Source organism: Neophocaena asiaeorientalis, unplaced genomic scaffold, assembly GCF_003031525.2.
Source record: "Neophocaena asiaeorientalis asiaeorientalis breed wild unplaced genomic scaffold, Neophocaena_asiaeorientalis_V1.1 scaffold7, whole genome shotgun sequence".
NCBI classification, from domain to species: Eukaryota; Metazoa; Chordata; class Mammalia; order Artiodactyla; family Phocoenidae; genus Neophocaena; species Neophocaena asiaeorientalis.
In genome coordinates, this window is record NW_020185337.1 from 10,518,080 (window position 1) to 10,539,642 (window position 21,563).

Here is a 21,563-nt window from a genome sequence, read left to right on the forward strand (position 1 = left end):
CTGTGATTTACTAAGTGTCACATGGATGAGGTTCCTTAGCCCACAGCATCTTCAAGCTCAGTGCCCTGGATCAACTTGTTTTTGCGGCAGCAGGAGTATCTCTACAGAGCGCTTCCTCCAAGGCCAATGCCACCACCACCAAGAGTACCCCCGAAACCCTCCTGTTTTTATTCCTTTCTGTCTTCTCAATAGCATAACAATACGTGCGCAGGTCCAGAGCTTTATGAAAACTGGGCTTAGAGCTTGTTTTTAAGCTTGCCGGTCCTAAAGAGCTTCTGACTGCTTCTGCTGCTATTTTCAATAGCGTATTTTCCAAAGGGCTCTGACCACCTATTAGAGCATCTGGCCTGTTCTGTAGAGCGTCAGAGGCTTAGCTGTGTATGTGTCTGGGCTCAGAAAGTGGCAGGAACAGAGAAATATGGAAGACAAAAGCAATTCAATAGGAATTCCACATATTTATTTCATCACACATCATTTTAAATTTACAACTAGTGGCGGGCTAGCTAAATTTCCCGTGTGTGTGTGCGTGTGTGTGTGCATGTGTGTGTGTGTGTGTGTGTGTGTGTGTGTGTTTAATGGACAAGTGAGCACCTGTTATCTGTTTTGGGCCTGTCGCTATCAAAACATGTATCTGTTTTGTCAGTAAATATTTGAAAATGGTTAACGTGGCTCTTTTAATTTGTACAAATAGAGACACTCTTTTCTTGATTTCATTTTTTAGAAGTCCAAATCCATCAGGTTCTCAAAGCATTATTAAATTCTCTCGGCCATTCTGGCTTTTGTAGACTGCAGCCCAACAGACTGGGACTTCCACCACAAAACAGTTGAGTGAAAAATAAAATGAGGAATATTTGAGGATGTCCCTTATACAGGACAGTGACCCACATTATAGTCTCAAAGAGACACAGCACAGGGAAAAGTCAAATGGAGTTCCTGAAATTAATATTTCTAATTCTGATATGCTGAGTCCGGCATTTTTGTAAGGCAGAAGGCAGAGGGCTCACTAGCTTTCTTCTAGCGATCTGACTACGTGGCCAGCAGAAAGGAGAGATGGTATGTGTTCGTTCTGCGTGCCTCCTACCTCAATACTCAATAAAAGTAACAGAAGAGATAAATATTAATTCTTGAAGATGGCTGCCAAAAGCCATTAAAAGTCTTATCCCTTTCCTCCATGCTCCCCTCTCCAAGAAAAAAAGGTCTGTTTTTTCCTGATTGGGCATGTTTCGTAGAAACAAGCTGTGTAAGGTTCTACCAAGGGCTTCATATACATTGATTGAAAATTGGTGAAACAAAATTGTGCTCTCCTGAATGTGTGTCTGTGTGTCTTCTTTTTTACAAACAATAGTTTCTTCTTAGGGAAGAACTATTTTCATAGTACTAAATGTGATTTGAGAGAGATACAATGAAACTAAGAATGCTACTAAAAGTGTCACATAGGTTGGCTCAAAATGACACTGTAGGTAGTACTGAATGATTCAGGCCCAAGCTTAATTATGTGAGGTTTTTCACTGCTTTTTACAAAAACTCTTAAATACAGGTAAATATGTAAACACTGTGCTCTCAGAGGAGCAAGTACTTAGGCACGTCACATCGTATCCCTTCCGGGGAGGTGGATTCCAGTGAAAGAGCCCCATCAGTTTCAAAACCAACTGCTGGAACTACTCTCTGGTTGAGGAGGAAACACCGCCTTGCACATCTCAGAGTTCTCTTGGTGCAGCGGGAATTCAGATCCCGCTACTAGGCTTTCTTTTCTCTTCCGAGAGACATAACCTCTGCCTGTGGACAGCCTCTCATACTTTGTCTCAAATTGCCTGCATAATAACAATGATAACAAAATTACACACATATTAAAGTCACCCCACCCCCGTCAGAGCCAAGGTACTGAGTGAACACCTGAAGCTTCTGTTTCAAAGCCATTTGAGAAAGGATGTGAGTACCAAAGACGACTAGCTCTCGTTCCCACGAATGGGGTGATTTTTTTCTTCGCGTTTCTCTTCACACGCCTGGGATACGGGAGTGCTGTTACTCATTCTTCTGGAATGAAGGACCAAATGTCTCGCAGCTTTCTGCAGAGGCTGCTAAGCTTTGTAGGCCTTGCTATGTCCCCCACCCTCATTCCGGGAGCCCCACCTCTGGAGCATTCCCCTTTTGAGAAAGGAGCAAATCCAACTGGATTTAAGCTGAGAATGCTGACAGGGAAACATCCCCAGAGCCCTGGCCCAAGTGAAATGTGGAACCTAACCAGTTAGCCTTGTGCCTGGGCTGCTGGTCACTGCATTTTGACCATCGGAAGGTTGATTTTCTAAAATGTATTAATGGAGGTTTATTCTAGACATAGGTTAATAAATTAGCAACAGCTTAATGTACTATAATCTACAATCTTTTCTTCTGTAAAAACATAACCTGTTCGTATTTGTACTTACATCATCTAGCATTCCTTACATGGATCATGAAATTAAAAAAATAAAGAAAGAAGGTGCTTAACTCTGCCCTACTTATCAAAGGAGATAATGTAAAACATGGTTCTCTGTTTTAAGTATACAGATTCCCTTCATGGTTAAGCGTGCATGTCAAGGCGACCTCTACACCCACTACAGAAAAGTCAGTGCTCCCTAGACCCGAAGCATCCTACTTCCTCACTATATCACTATAGTATTATTAGAATAATTGTTACAAAATTCAAAGGGCACAGTGTAAATGAAAAGCTCTAGAGTGGATAAGGTGTTGGGAAAACTACATGGACAGTTATATATTTAGTTTCTGGGACACTAAGTACTCTACTAAAAGCCTTTTTTTTTTTTTTAATTCAAAATCCCAAAATCTTAAGCTTGAGCCAAAACTTAAACCAGGTCAAGTTGCTGTTGTACGGATTACCTAAAAATTGTGATTCATTTGGGCTCTTAAACCAACAGTAAATGATTGTCAGATGTTCTGTCTTGAACGTTTTGTCCAAGAGACAACTGTGAAGAGAGCTGATAGTAAATGTGCATCTAGTGTTTTTGCTGAAACTGTGTGGCAATTCTTACGGTAAATCAAATCCCTTTGTTGCCTTGATAAATTATTTCTGGGCTAGAATATGATAGTGTCTCCAGAATCAAATGAACTAGTCATTACAGTTTCTTGGTATCCTAGAAACTAACTGTTCTTTTTAGTCTTATCAATTATTCTTTTACTCATTTAAAGAAAAGTCATGTTTCACTGGGTTTTTACCATTTTCCTTTAATTTCTGTAACGGAATGCTCAAAACTGGGTGCAAGTTCCTGGTGAACTGGGGCTGGCCCTGGAACATTCCATAAGCACTGCTTCTTACCTGTACGGAATTGCATCCTTGTCCATCTGCAGGCACACTAAGAAGGGGTACTGAGAAAACTGCACCGTGGAGATAAACTCCAAGCCTGCTTCTGTTTCCATACCAACTTCCAGGCCAGTTTTCACAAAAGAGGAGTCCACTGTGATGTCACCAGTTATTACCACAGTTACCCTAAGAATTGAACAAAATAAGCTGTTAACCACATTTAACTGAGCTGAACTAACAGACCACAGGGTCTGAATTTCTCATGCTGATAACTGGAAAGAAACACTTAAGGGACTAATAGGTGACCTAAATGTGCTTAGAATTCTGTTGGTACCCAGGAACTGGTTTGTCCCAGCAATTGGGCAGTGAAGTTTTGCCCTACTCCTGAGTCCTCCCCCAGCCTTCAATTCTAGATGTGGGAATGAAATGTCTATCAGGCATTAATGTTTGGTATGCGCATACCAAGAGCCATGATGAAAACATGCCTGGGACCTGGTCCTATCAGGAAGTCAGAAATACCTGTGCTATCTTAAAACAAAGTATAAGCTCACCCAGAAGACAGTTGATGTTTACAACAATTTTCTTGGTAACGATCTCTCTGTTGGCTTCTATGTAGCTACCTCAATTCCATTTCATTACTTTCTCCAAAGGGTCTCTGATGACAGAAGTCTATGGTTGCCAAGATATTTGAAAAATACAGTATCACAAAGAACCATTCCTACAGCATGTATATTGGGTGCCCCAGAAAGGACAGATATCATAGGTTCTCCAGTGATCACCTAGACAGATTGGATTGACTAGGATAGAGGCTTGGATGAAAATGAAGAGGATAAACAATCCTAGTAGAAGGCTTACCTCTAGGACTACTCTAATTTAATTGCAGACTTTAGATGAAATCAGAGCTGTACGTTCGTGCTCTTTTAATAGGCTACTAATTTTTGCTGTGCTTCTCACAGCACACCTGCTGCTATTGCCAGTGTAAAAGTAGGTCAGAGGTGGTATCATTTAAATCCCTGAATCCTTTTCCCTGAATTCATTAAATCCCTGAATACCTTCTAATATCTTACACTCAACAAAGGCTTAAGAGATATTTTTTAAATGAACAAATGGAAAATTGAAGATGAATTGGCTATAATGTGGACACTGGCAGATACTTAGGGATACCGTGTCTCTTTTAAAAAGCCAGAAATTTTTGTTGTAGCTGTTGTTGATTTCCTTCTGAAAATAATTCAGTTCAGTTTAATTTGGGTAAACTTCTGTCTAGAAAATACATCAAAAAGATGACCAAGATGACTGATGCAGTGGGAAGCCCTAAATTATATCGCTTATCACTCTGAAAGCCTCTCCCATTTCTCATTCTTTGGTTCCTTTTAGTAACACTGAGGGTCACCTTTCATGTTAAACGTGCCACCTTTTGATTTTTCTCAATTCCTTCATCCATTGTTCAAAATAAACTAAAAATCTAATTTTAGCACTCCTATCTCACCTCTGCCCCACTGTATTTTTAAATATCCAAAAAGTAAAAATCAATTGCATTTTCATGTTCTTTTCCTCAGTATTACAACAAACAGAAGAATAATTCTTCTGATTATCACATTGGTTCAAAGACATTGTTTTAAGTTCAATCACATTGGTTCAAAGACATTGTTTTAAGTTCAAAATAAAACACTTTCATTTGATCTGATGGGTCAATTAGAAAAACTAAAGGAGCAGAGAAAATTCTGTTTAGAAAAATGAACACTAATAGAAACACTTAAGGACTCAATGTTTAAGACTTAGATTCTCACAAAAGTGATCATCTTTTTATTTTTCTCCACTGAAGATAGCAAAAGAGGAAAGATTTAAAATCCCAACGAGAGGTATAAGCTAAAAAAAATTGCTTAAAAGTAAAGTCTTCTGACAGCATTGTCAACTACCAAGAGAAGATGAACATCTCATCCACTGTGCAAGCTGTCCGTGGATGTCTTTAAAAGCGAAGAGATCCTTGTCTGAGTCATATTAGGTACCTAGCTGCTCATAAGAAGCTATGGAAAGAATAACTTCCCATGGTTACTCCCTACTCTATGATTTAATGATTACAAACAGAAAGCATAGATTTCAAGAAGTCGGAAAGTTAAACAATTCCGAAAACATATCTCTGCATATAGAGAACAGACTTGTGGTTGCCAAGAGGGAGGGGGGTGGGGGAGGGGTGGACTGGGAGTTTGGGATTAGCAGATGCAAACGATTATATAGAGAATGGATAAACAACAAGGTCCTACTGCATAGCACAGTATATTCAATATCTTGTGATAAACCATAATGGAAAAGAATATGGAAAAGAACTATATATATATGTATAACTGAATCACTTTGCTGTACAGCAGAAATTAACTCAACTATATTTCAATAAAATTTTTAAAAAACTTTATCTCTGTGGTTCTTTACATATGCTTACCGATTTTTCACTCGGGTCTTAGACTCACGATACCACAGGCTAAACTCCATTGAACCTGAAATATCAATAGCCAGACCACCCTGCACATCCATATTTGCCTTCAGTCCAGATTGCAACAGAAGCTCCTAGAAACAAAGATATAGAATAACAGTGAGAAGAAGAAGAATTAGAAGAAGGAGGAGGGGAGGGCGAGGGGCACAATGTAGCCAGCCCCTTTCCAAAGGCACATTCAACCTCCGGCTGTAGGTAATACCATTTGAGTTGTGTTAACATTGAAGTCTTTCTCTAGGCTTGGAAACACATCCTAACCTTGATCACGGAAGTAGATTACTGATTTGCTAAATTATTTAGTCAATTAAAATACTAAAGAAGTGAAGTGTCAATTGACAAGGGTGCTTTCTTTCAATCTTTGCCTCACTTTGGGAGGGGCAATGGTTCTCAAAGTGTGGTTCCCTGACAAATAACATGAGCATCCAGGGAACTTGTTAGGAACGGAAGCCCCATACCTACTGAATTAGAAACTCTGAGGGTGGTGCCCAGAACTCTGTGTTTTAATAAGCCCTCATGTGCTTCTGTTGCACCTAAATTTGAGAACCACAAGACTAGGGAAAATGAAAGCATATCCATCAGAAATCCAGTGTGGCTTTGGAGTGGGGGGTGAGGGTTTGGGATAGATGATCTCTTGAAGTCCTTTAGCACTTTTGTAGTTAGGTGCTGTGTCAAATATAGTAAACTGCATCCTGCTGGTAAATGAAAGGCAGGATCAAAACTGCCGCTGCAGTATACAAGTTCCAGGAATTGCCTAGGAAAGGAAAGCTAGGCAACTTAACTAAGCCATAATATCCTGTTGTTTGACATTTGGAATGACATCAAAATAACAAACAAGACCAACATGAACTCCACGGCATATTCCAGAGGGACAGTACTCATTTACGAACATAGTCCATCCTCAGTAATTTTGTAGTTGTCTGAAAACCATTGTTTTATGCTGTTTGCCAGCATTTACCCTTTAAGTCTTGCAATTCTATGTACATTAGATGGGGTGATGTTGGCTGAAAAATTCTCCAGCTGGATTGGAATCAGATTGCCTTGAGACAGTGTTTGAAATGATAACAGTTCTGGGGAAAAGGCTCAGTACATTTAATTTTGATATTCCTCCAAAGATCTTAGGTCCACAGCAACTGGCAGCATGACTAACTTCTTTACGTAACTGCCCTATTCAGACCAAATAAGCCATGCTTTCACCAACTATTAATGCCGCAATTTCACTTCCTAGAAAGTTCTGTGTTGATCATCGATCTCCCTGAATTTTCTCCAACTTTCAAAAAAATGTGGCGAGAAATCTCAATCGTAGAACTTGGTTTACTAGAAAAGTCTGATTGTGGCATGAAACTACCTTCAGTCTGAAAGACACTTGGACGAAAGCATGAGACTCTCAACACAGAGCTCAGGCTGCATTAGGAGACAGCCCTAAGGACACCTACTGCTACGTTAGGTCCAGAACAAAATGTGGTGGTGGTGGGATGCAGGGGTTACCTCAGGCATCATAACTGATATGAAGGAAGACAAATTATCCTGAGAAAACCACGATAATCATGTCCCAATTGTAACCTATGCCCATGAACTGCAGAACCAAGATGTGAGTTCTGCACTTGCACTGTTACTGTCATTGTTTCCAAATTGGCCCTACTGTACGCCTGCCTCAAAAGTACTTCCTTATTTGGATCATATTCTCCATTCCCCATTTGAAAACTATAATCTTCTTAGTCCACCTAACTCGGCAGAGGTCTGTGATGCGGACTTTAGCCTTCCCACTGACCATACATTACGTGGATGTCAAAACACACCAACTGCCATGGAAAAGAACATTTCATGGCTATAAAACAAGGTGCCTTTTGTGGGGAGAGAGTATTTCCACTGCATTGTGGGTTTTGAGGAGTGCCTTGGCTTTCCGGGAATATTCCACTTCTCTCCTGCAAAGGGATCATGGAAGAATTCTTATGCATGTCACACAGGAATTTATTTGCCCCCCCCCACCCCATAATAGAAGGACAGACCACTGACCCCTGTAGAAGGACAAACCACTCTTTCCTTCGTGAAAGTGACTAAACCACATAGGGCAGTGGTTCGAATTTTTGAGGGGTGTCAAATAAGTAGAACTAACAGCTTTTGAGCACCTACTGTGCCCCCAAAGCTCTACATTTTGTATCTCATTTAATTCCCATACAAATCTTCCATGGTGGGCATTATATCTGAAGACTGAAAAGAAAAATTAGGCTTGGAGGCTGCATGTGGAGCTAGAATGAATACCCAGACTGTCTCTCGTGGGGAGACTTTTCTACTACCATACATGCGTGGCTAGCAGGAATCATAACTGTCATTTGTCCCCTAGTGTGCAAGGAAGCCTGTTCTGAGAAATATTGCAAAAAAGATAAAGCATAGGCTTATGTCCTTGTTTCACCAAGAAGACATGTTTATTTAAATTCTTGTTTATGAACCAGAAGAATAAGATACTGGAGCTTTGTATTTGTAGCTAATGTGACCCCTTTGATCTTTTACTTTTGGGCCTAAAGTTGTTTCTTAGAGCTCAGACACTGATATTTTGACAACTCATCCCATTGCTCCCATTCAGGAAAATATGTTCTTTGCTGGCTAAAGAGGATTCCCCTGTTAATCTGACTTTATGAGACATCCTTCTCTGAAGAGTGATCCAGCTAGCTGCAAAAAGAGAGCGAGAGAGTAAGCACAGAGTAATTCCATCTGCCCTGGCGTTTGTGACCGGTCATCCACTGCCAAAATTTCCTTCAATGTCAGCACTTGACCTAGAGTGGTATGTGCCCCTGAAGCTAGGATGGCATTACTGGAGTGCTCTGCAGAGCCAGGGAGACTCAAACAGCATATTTGTGTAATAAACCCAGATCGGCCAAATACTCCGATCTAAATTACACTGGCATTGGGCTATGTTCAATAACTAAGGGAAGATCTTTCCCTTAGAATATGCCTGCAGTGCCCTAGCTTAATGAAGACAAAAATCATGCAAGATAAATCTAGATCAGGGGTTGGCAAACTATGACCTGCAGGCAAATCTCGCCCACTGGCTATTTTTGTAAATAAAATTTTACTGGAACACTGCCACGCTCATATGTTAATATATCACTTATGGCTATTTTCACTCTACAGTGGCAGAGCTGAGTAGTTCAACAGAGACCATATGTCTCACAGAGCCTGAACTATTTACTTTCTGCCCTTTACATAAAAGTTTGCCAACCCTGACCTAGGTTATTACTTATCTTTGCATCAAGATTTATACCCCCATCCAGACTATTAGGCGTTGCTGTTGGGTAGGTGAGTACGTACAGGTGGTACTGAACTGTTATTATTCCTGCATCTTAAAATGTGGACTACTTTCTCAGCACTCTTATGCCTTCTTCAGAGATTCTTTCATTAAGAATACATCTCTCCAGAGGTAATACTTCAATGGAAAAATGCAGTGTCAAATTATAACATAATTTGAGAACAATTTTTCTTCTGTGACTTTGAGGATTAAGGGGCATGAAATGCATTGCTGGTTGTCCTTCTTTTCATTCATATCAACAGAAACACAGTTTTGCTCAGAGTGTCAATACAACCATTGAAAAACTATATTTACTAGCTTCTCTTGCAGCTAGAGATATCCATATGGCACAGTTTGGGTCAATAAAAAAGGACTTCTTTTTGTAGATGCTTATCTTTTGTAGAAATAGTTAGTACTTGCAGGACAGTTCTTGAGAAAGAGTCTCAGACTCTGCTGCACCTTACCCTTCTCTCTTCCTTCCTGGAATGAGGAATTAGTGCTGGAAGTGCAGCAGCCATCTGATAATCACAAGTAAAGATGGCCGACCTGAGGAAAACGAGTCTGGCTCCTAACAATATCTTAGGGTTTCCATATCAGTCCTGGATTACCTACTTCCAAACACTTGTAACATGATAAAAATCAAACGATTTGGTTAAGCTACCCCAAACTGGCTTCTTTTGTTATATACAGCTATCCTGAACTGTTATGAGGAATAATAAAGATAGGGAATTAGCATCTAGCTTCAACCAATGATGTTTTGGTGGAGTTTTAGTAAATCTGATATTTAAGGTCACTCCCAGATCTTAAAATCTATGATTTCATAACCAGAATCCAACAAATCAAGATCCTCAAATTATCCGGCAAAGAACAAAGCTGATAAAAACTGTGAATCATCTGTTCCAGATGCCTCACTTTATGAGTAGCAAATCCTGGTTTAAAGCTATTAAGTAACTGCCCAAGAACACACAGAAAGTAAGTAGTGAAGGCAAAAGTCAAAACTAGGCTATTACTTATGAATTTATTAAACCACAAAAGCAAACTTCCCAAGCAAGTCCTATAGTCTGTAAATTTTAAATTTTAATTTAATAAATATAAATCAGAGTGCAAGTGATCACTTTAAGGATTTCCCATAAGATCCTTTTTTAGCAAATATTCCATTTTTATATTGCTATGCTTAGTAAGGCAGGAAATGTCAAGCCATTAAAGAAAAAAATTTTAAGCATCAAACACTCAAACTCAAAGGTTATTCAGATTAACCCTTTTCTGTTTCTCAAAAAATTCCATGAGGCAGCCCACTCCCATCTCACAGTCAGCTGGTCACCTGAATCTTACCACACAGAATATAGTATTGTCGTACCTTAGTACAGTAATGTAAGATTTAGGGGTGAAGCAAACTGAAAACTATTCTGAAGAATGCAGGTCAAGTGAAGCAAAGTAATCCTACTCTTTAACAATGACTGAACCTTTGTAAGCTTCTGTGAACATGCGAATTGGGGCAGAGTCTCCATTAAACGTGTGGTTGGTGTCAGCGGTTGCTTGTGTCTCTACGAATTTGGCAGGGATGATGCACTATTTGGATCTTACCATTGTTGTCGTGACAAATGTCATCAGTAACTATGAAGCCATGTGGTTTAGCTCTTGCCTTCAGAAAAAAATATCATCTAAGCCCTTGTGCCCAGGAAAGCCAAGTGAAGAGATAAGGCCATCTCTTCTCTGTTGAATCCTAGGTTACTTTCGCCATAATTTCTTGTCTCTGTTCACATCAGTTACCCCCCACCCCCACCTTTTAGTTCTATGGAGATATAAATGACATTATATTATACTCATATTATGTTGAGTACTTCTTCTTTTGCCTCAACAGTGAAAAGATGTCTTAATCAGATAATACAGACAAAAGAAAACACATTTACCTGTAGCAAAAGAGAAAAAGAGAAAGGGCAATAATACCAAGAGGTTCAAATGCTTTGAATGTGAGTTCCAAGGTGGGTGGAACTTTGTCTTATATCCTCCAAGCATGGAGTACATTTAAAGCATGCCTGGTACATTCAGTAAACAGTTGCAGAATGAATTACCTGGGAATGATCTATTAGCAGAATAAGTCCTTTCACCACACTCATAGGGTCGCTAGTTGCTGACAGCATTTTGGCCATCAAATCACTGTATCCGTTGAAAAAAGTGACAGGTCTGAGCTGAACATCAAAGAGGAGGGCTGACAAGCCAGCATAGGAGTCAAGGTTCTCCTCTCCTTCATCGGGAGTGGCTGCAATTAAGGCCTCCAGTCCTTGGGCTTCAATGACCACCTAGAGAAAATGGATATAGCATTCATGACACTAGCTCCATGCCTGTTCTGTACGTGATGATGAGCTGACAACTAGAACTTTCCCGGGGGTCAAAACCTCAAACATTTGCAGTTGGTAGGCAAAAACAAAACAAAAACAACTCCAGGCCTGAATATGAGTTCGTTTTCTTGATTTAATCCTCACAGCTACCCTTTGAGGTTCATATGATTGTATCCATTTTGCAGATGAGGCCAAAAAAAAAGCTCAAATGGCAGAGGTAAGTCTCAAACCCCTTCTGTCTGACTGCAATGACCATGAGCTTTCCATTTAATGGCGTCATCCTAGAGACTCAGTCTCTGCAGAACTGTCGTACATGGTGGATCGGCTATCTTGTAGAGCCCCTAAAAAGAGGCGGAGAAGTGTTGGGACAGTCTGCCCTACGAGAGTCTGCCCCCTAAGCCGTGACTCACACCTTCCCACATAAAACTTTCTCCAGTAAAAGAAAAGATGATGAACGCTATGAGGAACCTCACATCCTGATCTCTGCCACACACAGGAATCCTACAGATTCGCTGTCCTCCACGCCCAGCACCTTAGCCACTGGGCATTTGGCATTTCAGAATGCATATCAGAAAACAGATGGTGATTCCTCAGGACAGAAAGCATGGTATCCTAACTAGAGTCCTACCAAAGGTGTAGTAATACAATATTGATAAGAACTCAAGTTCATATACATTGCATCATTTTTAAAGCTTAAATGAGCTTATTGAGAAGGCTATAGTTTGATATGCATAAAAACTATAAAGAAAGTATATTTCACAATTAGGAAGCCTTTAGAGATTGTCACCACATTTGGGATAAAACTAAAGGGATGGAAGTCAGCCAGTTGTCAAATGCCTACACTTTATTCTTTTCTCTCTTAGCAATATTGAAAAAATATAGATTGACTCTTTGGAGAACCGTATTCTATCACGAAAGCTTTTATTATGGGGAATCAGTCTCTTCATAGAAACACCAAGAGAAGGAAATATATTCTATAACTAAATATCTGGAGCTCCAAGGAATATATCTATGGATTAAAACAGTTTTTAAAACATACATGAGAAATACTGGCATGACTTCAATTTTGTGACTATGTGTACCTTTGAAAAAATTATGGATGTTTGGCAAGTCCAGTGACTCAAAACACATAAGCTTTCAAGTTCATGTTTGAAACTCTCTCTGGGACTGTAAACCATACAGCCTCTTACAGATGATGATAGCTCCGCCGTTAATTTATGCGTTCTATAGTGTTATCATTAGTATATATTTTATTTTACTGCACACTAACCTCTTACATACTTTAATAAGCAAAATTAATGAAAAATGAGATACCTGAATACTATGAAGAGGATTTTTCCTAACGTACTGAAAGATGTTCAGGTTACTTCTCCTTAGAATGCCAGAACCAGAGTAAAGAATGTCAAGACTGTAAGTAGATGCTGAATGGGGACTACCTAAGGACAAAAAAAAAAAAAAAAACAACCTGTAATTTAACAACAGTTCCAGCGATACCGAGCAGGGGACGGAGCAGGGAGGGAGAACCCCTTTTTGGGTTACGTACGTTCTATGTAGCCAGTATAGGCAGAAGAGGATCCACTCTTGGAGAAACGGTCATAATTATGAGCAAACATTTCCTTCAGAACTCGACGGACCATTTTGCTGTAACACGTAAAAGGAAAAAGCTGCACATTCATGGTAATGGCTGTTTCCCAAGTCAGATTTGGAAAAAACCCAAATCCTCAGTGGAAAAAAGAGGGGGCCAAATTTTCCTCATGCCACTCCAAAACTGGGGAGGTGCCAGCTGGAGTGCCAGCATCAGGATGAGGGCTTTCCCCTCCATTCCTCGGATATTTGAAATTCAGTTTGGTATCAAAATGACAGCAAGGCGAGTTCAGCCAGCTATGAGATGGCTTAAGCTGACTGATAGACACACCTCAGGAATGGAAAACACATGTTCTTTGAATCATCGTGGTTCTATTGTTAAATAGTATATACTTTTAAGGAAAGTTGTACCAAACTGGAGAGGTTGCCCAATATTTCTTTGAATGTTTTCCTACACCCTCTAATGTTATCACTGGCTAATGATATATAACAGCAAATTTCCAGGAATTTCTTCTATATTTGTGTAGTTTTCACTTAAAGAAACATATCAGTAAAACCCAAGAGTCTCCTCTAAAGTAAGTCTTAAACCTGACCCCATACCTCTATTTTATCTACTTAACTAATTAGTGTTGAGGTATTTCCATTCCTGACTACTTAACACTAATCATATCAGTAATAATAAAATTATAACAACTCAGCAAAAACGAAATCAAAATAATCAACCAAAGAAATCTGGACCTAGTTCTGAGGTAGAACATCACTGAGAGGAAGAATGGTTATCTTATAGGTTTTCCCCCCAGTATCACTAGATTATAAGATTTTAGCCTGAAAAAGGAAAGACGAAGAGTAGTCCTCAAATACTCAAAGGGCCTGCATGTGGCTGAATGATTAGATCTCTTCCACTTTGCTTCAGGAATAAAATCTGGGCCAATAGAAGATTTCAGTTATGCAAAGCAGTAATGGAGAGAGTCTCTAAATGATGACACAAGTTCCCTCAGAGGTGGTGAACCTCCCACCACTGGAGAGGTGCAAGCAAAGTCTGGACACCACCTGCCAAGAGACTAGACCCCCTCACTGGAGAGAGATAGCAAGTGAGGGGGCCTCTCAAGTCCCTTCCAACTCTGATGCATCTAGTTTTGAGAATCTGACCTGCCCTGTTCGTGATGGCTTCCTCATGTTTCCCAGGCTGCTCTCTACCCCGCTGCTTCCTCTTTACTGTCCCCTGAATCACTAGGTTCACGAGACAATGGCAGCAAATACACCCAGGATCTCCCCCACAGAGTCTCACAAAAGCAAAGCTATAGAAGGAGAAATCAAATCCATTTGACCAGGTACACATGACTGCAGAGAGAATTCGTTTCTTTTCTGCATCTCTGATCTGCTTCCCCCTGCTTCCTTACTTGCCCTGCTCCTTTGTCTGTACTTACTCCTCCTGTTTCTTTTTCCTTCAGTCTTACTCCTTGTTTCTTTCCTTCGATCTTTACTGCCTTTTTTTCCATTTCCTTTCTCCTTACCTATTTCCCACCCTCCCCCCCCCCCCCAGTATTTTTTCCCTTTTCCTTATAAAAAAATTTCAACTGGGAACGCTCAAACATGATCCTTCCTGAAGGCAGTGCTCGGCATGTAACTCAGGGGAAATGGAGATTCCTTCCCTGGCCCTCTGATTTCAGTGAGGAAAAGGGACAGCAGTGAATTTGGGAGAAGAGACTTGGGAACTGGAAGGAAGATGATTCCAATGAGTAACTGAGAGCAATGAAGTCTGCTGATTCCATTCCTCGTACTTTGAAGAGTCCTAAAACATGGGTCTTGTCTAAGGTTTTAAACTCAAATGGTAAATTCATTTAACCTGTGATAAACGAGGCTTCAAAGATTCCTAACATTTGGAAAGTTAAGATGAAAGACCATTTGGTGGGAACCTACCACATTTTATGATGCTAGTTATAGAAATAGTCCTACTGAAAATACAGTTGGATTTTAAAACATTGCTAACATTTGGCAATATGATGTTACCAGACCTAACGGGAGACCTAGAGTAAAAAAATCATACCCAGAGTTCCAAATCACAGTGCCAAAGTGAAGTTGTTTAATCTGGCCCTCCAAATAGTTTTGGCAAACTCTCTGGTTTTATGCAACATAACCCAGCATAAAGACCACACCATTATTATTAGCCAAACATGTACCACATCAATATACAGATAAGCTTGGATAAGCAGAGACGGGGCACTGCTTCATACCTTGCAGGCATTTCAAAACGTAGGATGTCTTGGACAATGGAGAGCATGTATTTATTCATTTCTTTGGGAAGCTCCCCAATAGAGAGGAGGATGTTTTTTACTTCCATGTAGGATGGATTGTTATTTAAAATGATGGCAGCTGCAGTAGTGCGCACAGTCTTTTCGTGAACTTTATGATTCTGGTGGTATATCCTGTTCATAGTCTTCTTCACCTGTTCGTAAGATGTTCAAGCTTAGTTAGTGCTCATCTAGATTTTTTTAATTGATATCGGGCAGGAAGAGTTAACGCTCATAAAATAGACATGTGTTCCAATATTTCCCATATTCTTTTGCAATTATGTTGGGGTCATAGTTCTGGCTAATGGACCATGAACGGAACCACTGTGGGTAACTTCTGGGCCAACGCAGTTAAGAGCTGGTGTATCTTATCCCTCTCTCTCTTCTACTACGGTAGTGAGCTCAGGACCACGTTTTCTTTTACCTACTTTAGCCATAGAGTGGATGAGAAGCTGAGATTTTTGAGTCTTGTTTGTTATTGCAGCATATCATGGTATTCCCTAACAACCACAGAATTTTCAAAGACACTACTGCCACATGGCAAAGGGGCTCTGGAGAGAGATGGCTATATGAACTTACATTTCCTTACAATGAGGTACCTCAGAATTTTCCCTTCTTCTTTTTAATTAATAGACCTTTTATTTTTTAGAGCAATTTTAGGTTCACAGCAAAATTAAGCTTAAAGTATAGAATTCCTAAATACCTCGTGCTCCACATGCCTCCCCTCTCCCCCCAACATACAACCTTCTCCTGTATAACATCCTGCATCTCAGTGGTACATTTGTTACATTTGATGAATCTATATTGATACATCATTATCACCTAAAGTCCATAAGTCATATTAGAGGATTTTCTTCTTTCAACAAAACATTAACACAAAAGAAAATTTGCCAAAATAATTACATTCTGCGGCAACAAATAATTTCATTGGTCACTAGCATTGCCTAACAATATGCAGTGCTTGGGGTTCTGTACTAGGCATTTATAAATATTTCTTTCAGTTCTACTTTCCTCTGTCTTTTTCTATCTCCCACAAATGTTACCTTGTTGTCAGGTATATAGGAATTAAGAATCACCTAAGCAAAAACAACTAGGAAGGGACAGAGCCAGAATTCATATGTTGGTCTGTCTATCTCAAAAACTCATGACCCTAATTACCACACTTTACAGCTTATCAACTTTGACACAAAACATAGTTGCAAACCGGGAACATCATTCTCAGCAGGCAGTTTATCTTACACTTTATAAACATTCTCTGCTCTAAAAAAAAGTATAGTTCGGATGGCTTCCTGAAAATGCAGCTGTAGGAACCAACATGGTAGTACCTAAGCCAGGTTATTCCAGTGTCAAAAAATTTAAGAGCATCTTAAAACTTGTGGAAGTAAAGATATTTCAGAAAAGAATTTGTTTCTTTTTTTTATTATCATTTGGAGTATTTTATTGAATTTTGATATTAATTTTAAGAAGACCACTTGACAACAAGAATTCATCCTGGGGAAGATATTTTGAAATCATATTTAACAGGGAATTGCTGAAGGAACTGGCATTGGTACCCAAGAGGAGAGAGGACTTTGCCTCTATTCGAATACTTGTAGAATTCTCCTGCCGGAGGGGAAGCCAAACTAAGACAAATAAGTGTTAGTCACAGGAAGGAAGATATCACCTTGACATGAGCAAAAAAATCGGACAGTGTGAGTTGTCCAATAATGAAGAAGTCTTGTGAAATATTGAACTTCTAGTCACCAGAAACATTCAAGTACAGGCTGCATAACCATATTGCAGAGACGTTTTCCCTAACTTTTCATGTACCAGTCATTCTGGACTTATTTCTTTTCCTGGAATATTCCACCCTCTTTCCCATTTGTGGGTCTTCACCCATATGTTTCCCCGGCTTGAAAGACTCCCACTTCTTTCTCATATTCTATCCAACACACATATCCTTTCTTCTGCCTGACCGTTTCTCATCTTTTAGCTTTAGATTTAGCTCCCCTTGCTTTATCTTCCTTTCACACTCTTGACTTCCTATATCTTAGCATTATCTATTACCTTTGGTGATAAAACAAGAGAATGTGCTTCAATATTTATGCTTCAGGATATAGGACATTATCTATTCAAAATTGTGAGGCTGCTTCAGAATAGCCTTGAATCCAATTTAAGAGTTATTTCTAACAGGAAAGAGAGATTGTTAGTTTGGAAAAAAAAAAATAGGGTGACTTCAGAGAAGTTTGCATCTGACTTGTGATTAGGCATGCTTTTTTCCTTTTGTGAATGTTGAAAACATTCTTGGAGAATTTACCTCATCAGTTATGAAAGGGGCATCATATCTCTGGAGAGTGGTGGTGGCGAGGTGGCTGATAGGCCCCTCTCCTGTCTCCGCATACTTCAGAAGGAGTGGGATGCCTTCCGGAAGCCGGGCATTCTTCAGAGCCAGCAGGTACATCATTTTGTCCTCCTTTTTTTCTGCTTTTTCAAGTCCTCCCAAGATTAACTTCTTGGCTTCTACCACTCCCTAAAAAATCACATTCTACATCAGACATATGCATAACCATATATTAAACAAAGCTTGGGTAAGATCAGCTTCACTCTTGTGTCCAGGATAACAGCCTAAGGTTTTAGAAAGGTTTACACTGGTTGCCTGACTGAGGCACACAATGAAAATGAACAAGTAAAGTTTGATAAAGGTGGTGTTGTTTTTTTAAAAAAATACATACATTAACATATTAAGAAGCAATGAGTATAATTAATAATGGGCATATTTACTTTTAAACACATTCTGAATGCATAAAGTCATTTTTAAAATTCCCTTGTGATCGATTATTCCTAAAACTGCCCATTCACTGAAATTCTAAAATAATGGTTAGATGGTGCCTAAATAGTGGCACACACCTTTTCCTTAGTAACAACTTCGGTGAAAGCACTTAGCACTCAACTGTAAGGTCTTGTTCTAAATGTTTAAAAAGTGCTTGTTCCCACTTGATTCCAAATTTGATTAATGCTGACATACTGTTCAAAAAACATTCCTTGAATGCCTTTTATGTAGCATGTACTTTGCTAGGTACTTTTCAAACATATTCTTTAATCAGAAAAGGCCTTTTAGTTTTCTGGCCTAGAAACTATGAACTAGCAAGTTAACAGTTTAATGGAAAAGCAAATTAGAAATAGGGACATCTAGGTTCTTATTTTACCTTTGCTGCTACGTATGTTTTAGGGGCTTCAGTAATCATCCGTAAAGTAAAGGTTCCTAAGATCTAATTCATCTATAGGATTTATAAACTCTGAAACCAGGCTGCAGGTACACACACACGTGCGCACACACACACACACACACACACACACACCATGGGAGAGATGGGGGGTAGGGAAGATATAAAAGGCTCCCAAAGAGAATGAAGATGCTAAATTTCAAATGTAATTAAAGAAATACCATTTCTCAACTACCAGATTGATCTTTAAAAATACAAAAGTTTGATAACATACGTTGTTATTGAGCCTACAGGGAAACAGGCATTCAGGTGGAAGCATAAAATGCTACAATTCCCATGGAAGATAATTTGGCAAAAGCTAACAAATCTGCATTTTGATCCAATACCCTGGCCCTGAAGCTGTATCTCCAAAATTAAGAGAAAGTGTGCCTAAGATTATTCATTTAAGCATTATTTGTAATAGTAAAAATAGTGAAAACCACCTAATGACCATACATGGGAGAATAAACTGTTCTGTCTCAGTTTAACACACAATAGAGTACTAGACAGTTGTAAAAGGAAGGAGGATCTCTGTGAACCAGTATGGGGTGATTTCCAAGGTATGTTGTTAAGTGGAAAAAAGAAGATGCAAGACAGTGTATATAGAAGGCTATATTTTGTGCAAGAAAAAAGAAATAAAATGTGTGTGTACATCTGCTTGCTGTTGCAAAAAGAAACAGAAAGGAGAACCTAAAACTAATGATACCGCTTACATAGAAAAGGTAGGTGAGAATGGGTGGAAGGGTAGGAAAGGGAATGAGACCTCTTCGAGAACACTTTTAAAATAAAGTCTTGACTTTTGAATCATGTTACCATTCCATATGTTCAAGAAATAAAATGAAGTCAACAAGGATGAAAGGTGGCTAAAATTGATTTCAAACAGAAACAAATGAACATGAATGTGTATCAGAGTAATAGCATAACTAAACAGAAGAGAATAAAAAAGAATTAATCCAAACAATGTTTGAACATAGTCCTCTGACTGTATACCTTTAGTGAAATATATTCTAAGGTCAAAAAGACTGTGATGAAGTCTTGAACTTTATTTAAGTCAGTTTGGTTTTTGTAATGACGTTGGTGTAACAATTCCAAAATTATTTTGTACATGTTTTAGGATTGAGCAAATGAATCAGGATATTAATGTTCTTGAGAACCAGGGTTCTCACTGTGGGAGAAGGAAGGTATAATTACAGAATGACGGAAGGAGAGGAAGAACCCTGTAGAACTGGAGGTAGCAGTATGAACTCGTAATTTAATAAATGTAAATATATGTATTTTGTCCATTATAAGAGCCTAGATGCAATGGCACTCGAATAATAAGAACTAAAAGTCTTTAGGGGCAAAATGTCAGATGCACGCAACTTACTCTCAAAGGGTTCAACCAAGATAATCTAAAATGAAATAAAACAGAATGAGGTAATGCAAATATGATAATACGTTAACAACTGGCAAATCTAGATGAAGCAGGTATACAAATATTAATGGAATTGTGCTATTCTTACAACTTGTCCATAGGTTTGAATTTTTTCAAATATAAATTTGGTGAAAAAGGAAATTAGGATACAGGGAGATCAAAATGTAAGGAAAAACAAATAGAAAAAAGAAATAGAGGTTTAGTACTCATTGTGACCTGTGTAGCTGCCATTTAGACTGTCATAGGGCAGTTGCTTTCATGTCAGTAAATGCTGAACAGCTATAGCACTCGATAGCTTCGCAGGTACCTTTTGCACAGTAAGGTATTGTGGATTGTGTGCCCAGCAGATGCCTTAAATGTGTATTTAGAATACATCATTTTCTTTCTATCCAGATGTCTTTGATATGGGCAAAAGATAGATGAGTATTCCACAGCAGAAAGTTGAAAAGAAAATTTGAACATTTGCTATGGTCCATTTGGTAGCCAAGTCTCATTATCTTCAAAGATGCATTTTTTTAAAAGCTGCTCAAAAACATTAACAAAACTGAATGACAGTGATGGATAGTTTACAGCTATACTCACAAGGTAACTTTAAAGATGTGATAACCAGGCTGTCCCATTATCAGAAGAACTTTAAATGTAATCCTTTGTTTTGTTTCCTTCTCACCCTATATGCCTCCCTTGGGTAATCCCATTGTCTCCTAAGGTTTCAGTCACTCTCTATTCCTGGTCCTAACTCCCTTTCTGAGCTACGGATGGATGTGGCCATCTGCCTATTGGACAACTCAACCTGGTGTCCCAAAGGATTCAAACATAGCCAAAACATAGCCAGATTAATAGCTCTACCCTCCTCCCACCCCCAAACCAGGTTCTATAATAAATTTTGCTTAAGTGGTTCACATCACCATACATCTAGTATCCTAACCTGGAAGCTTAACAGTCACCTGGATTCTCACCTCTTTCTCATTCCCCACATCCCATCAGTCACTAAATACTATCGATTCTATCTCCTAAAGGGCTCTTGAATCTGTCTCCTTCTCTCACTGTACAGCACCTACGTTAATTCAGACCTTCATTAATTCGTGCCCAGGTTGTTGTAAACATTTCTGATCAGATCGTACTGGCCCTAATGCAGCTGACACCCAGTCTATATACCATTTTGCTTCTTCCTAGGTTAAAAAAATCAGCGTGTCATTCACCACCTAAAAACCACATTATTCTCCCTTTTCTCTACAGAATGAAGTCGAGACTCCTTAGCTTGCCATTAATAGAGATCCAGCCTACCTCTCTTCTCTCTTCCCTTCTTTCCTTCATCAGCACTCCCACCTATCTGCCCCACAAACATACATATTTTTTGCTCTAGCCCCACAGAATTTCTCACTGTTCTCAAGCATACAAGGCTCATTTTGAGTTTGGGCTTTTTTATACATTATTGTATCTATCCTAGAATGTCCTCTATTCCACAAAACTATCTCTTCACCTAAAAACCTCTTCTAGGCTAAGCTCTTTGATATTATCATTTTGGTGACAGCTTCCCCAGCACTCCCAAGCAGAATAGTTTGGTGCATCTTCTGTAGTATTTGCAGAGCACTCTTTTTTTTTTTTTTTTTTTTTATTTTTTTTTTTT

At 39.1% G+C, this 21,563-nt stretch overlaps 1 protein-coding gene across 1 annotated transcript in view; it reads right to left on the reverse strand.

Moving 5' to 3' along the window:
* Positions 1-517: 517 nt before the first annotated feature.
* Positions 518-21,563, reverse strand: part of MTTP (microsomal triglyceride transfer protein) — a 45,836-nt gene continuing 24,790 nt past the window's right edge. Inside the window, exons 11-18 of the mRNA XM_024736130.1 lie at positions 17,577-17,789; positions 15,224-15,435; positions 12,949-13,046; positions 12,720-12,841; positions 11,139-11,366; positions 5,733-5,857; positions 3,311-3,481; positions 518-1,811 (exon numbers count right to left, since the gene is read on the reverse strand). Of these exons, the coding sequence (XP_024591898.1) occupies positions 1,640-1,811; positions 3,311-3,481; positions 5,733-5,857; positions 11,139-11,366; positions 12,720-12,841; positions 12,949-13,046; positions 15,224-15,435; positions 17,577-17,789 (1,341 nt within the window). The 3' untranslated portion in view covers positions 518-1,639. The remainder of the gene's footprint in view (positions 1,812-3,310; positions 3,482-5,732; positions 5,858-11,138; positions 11,367-12,719; positions 12,842-12,948; positions 13,047-15,223; positions 15,436-17,576; positions 17,790-21,563) is intronic.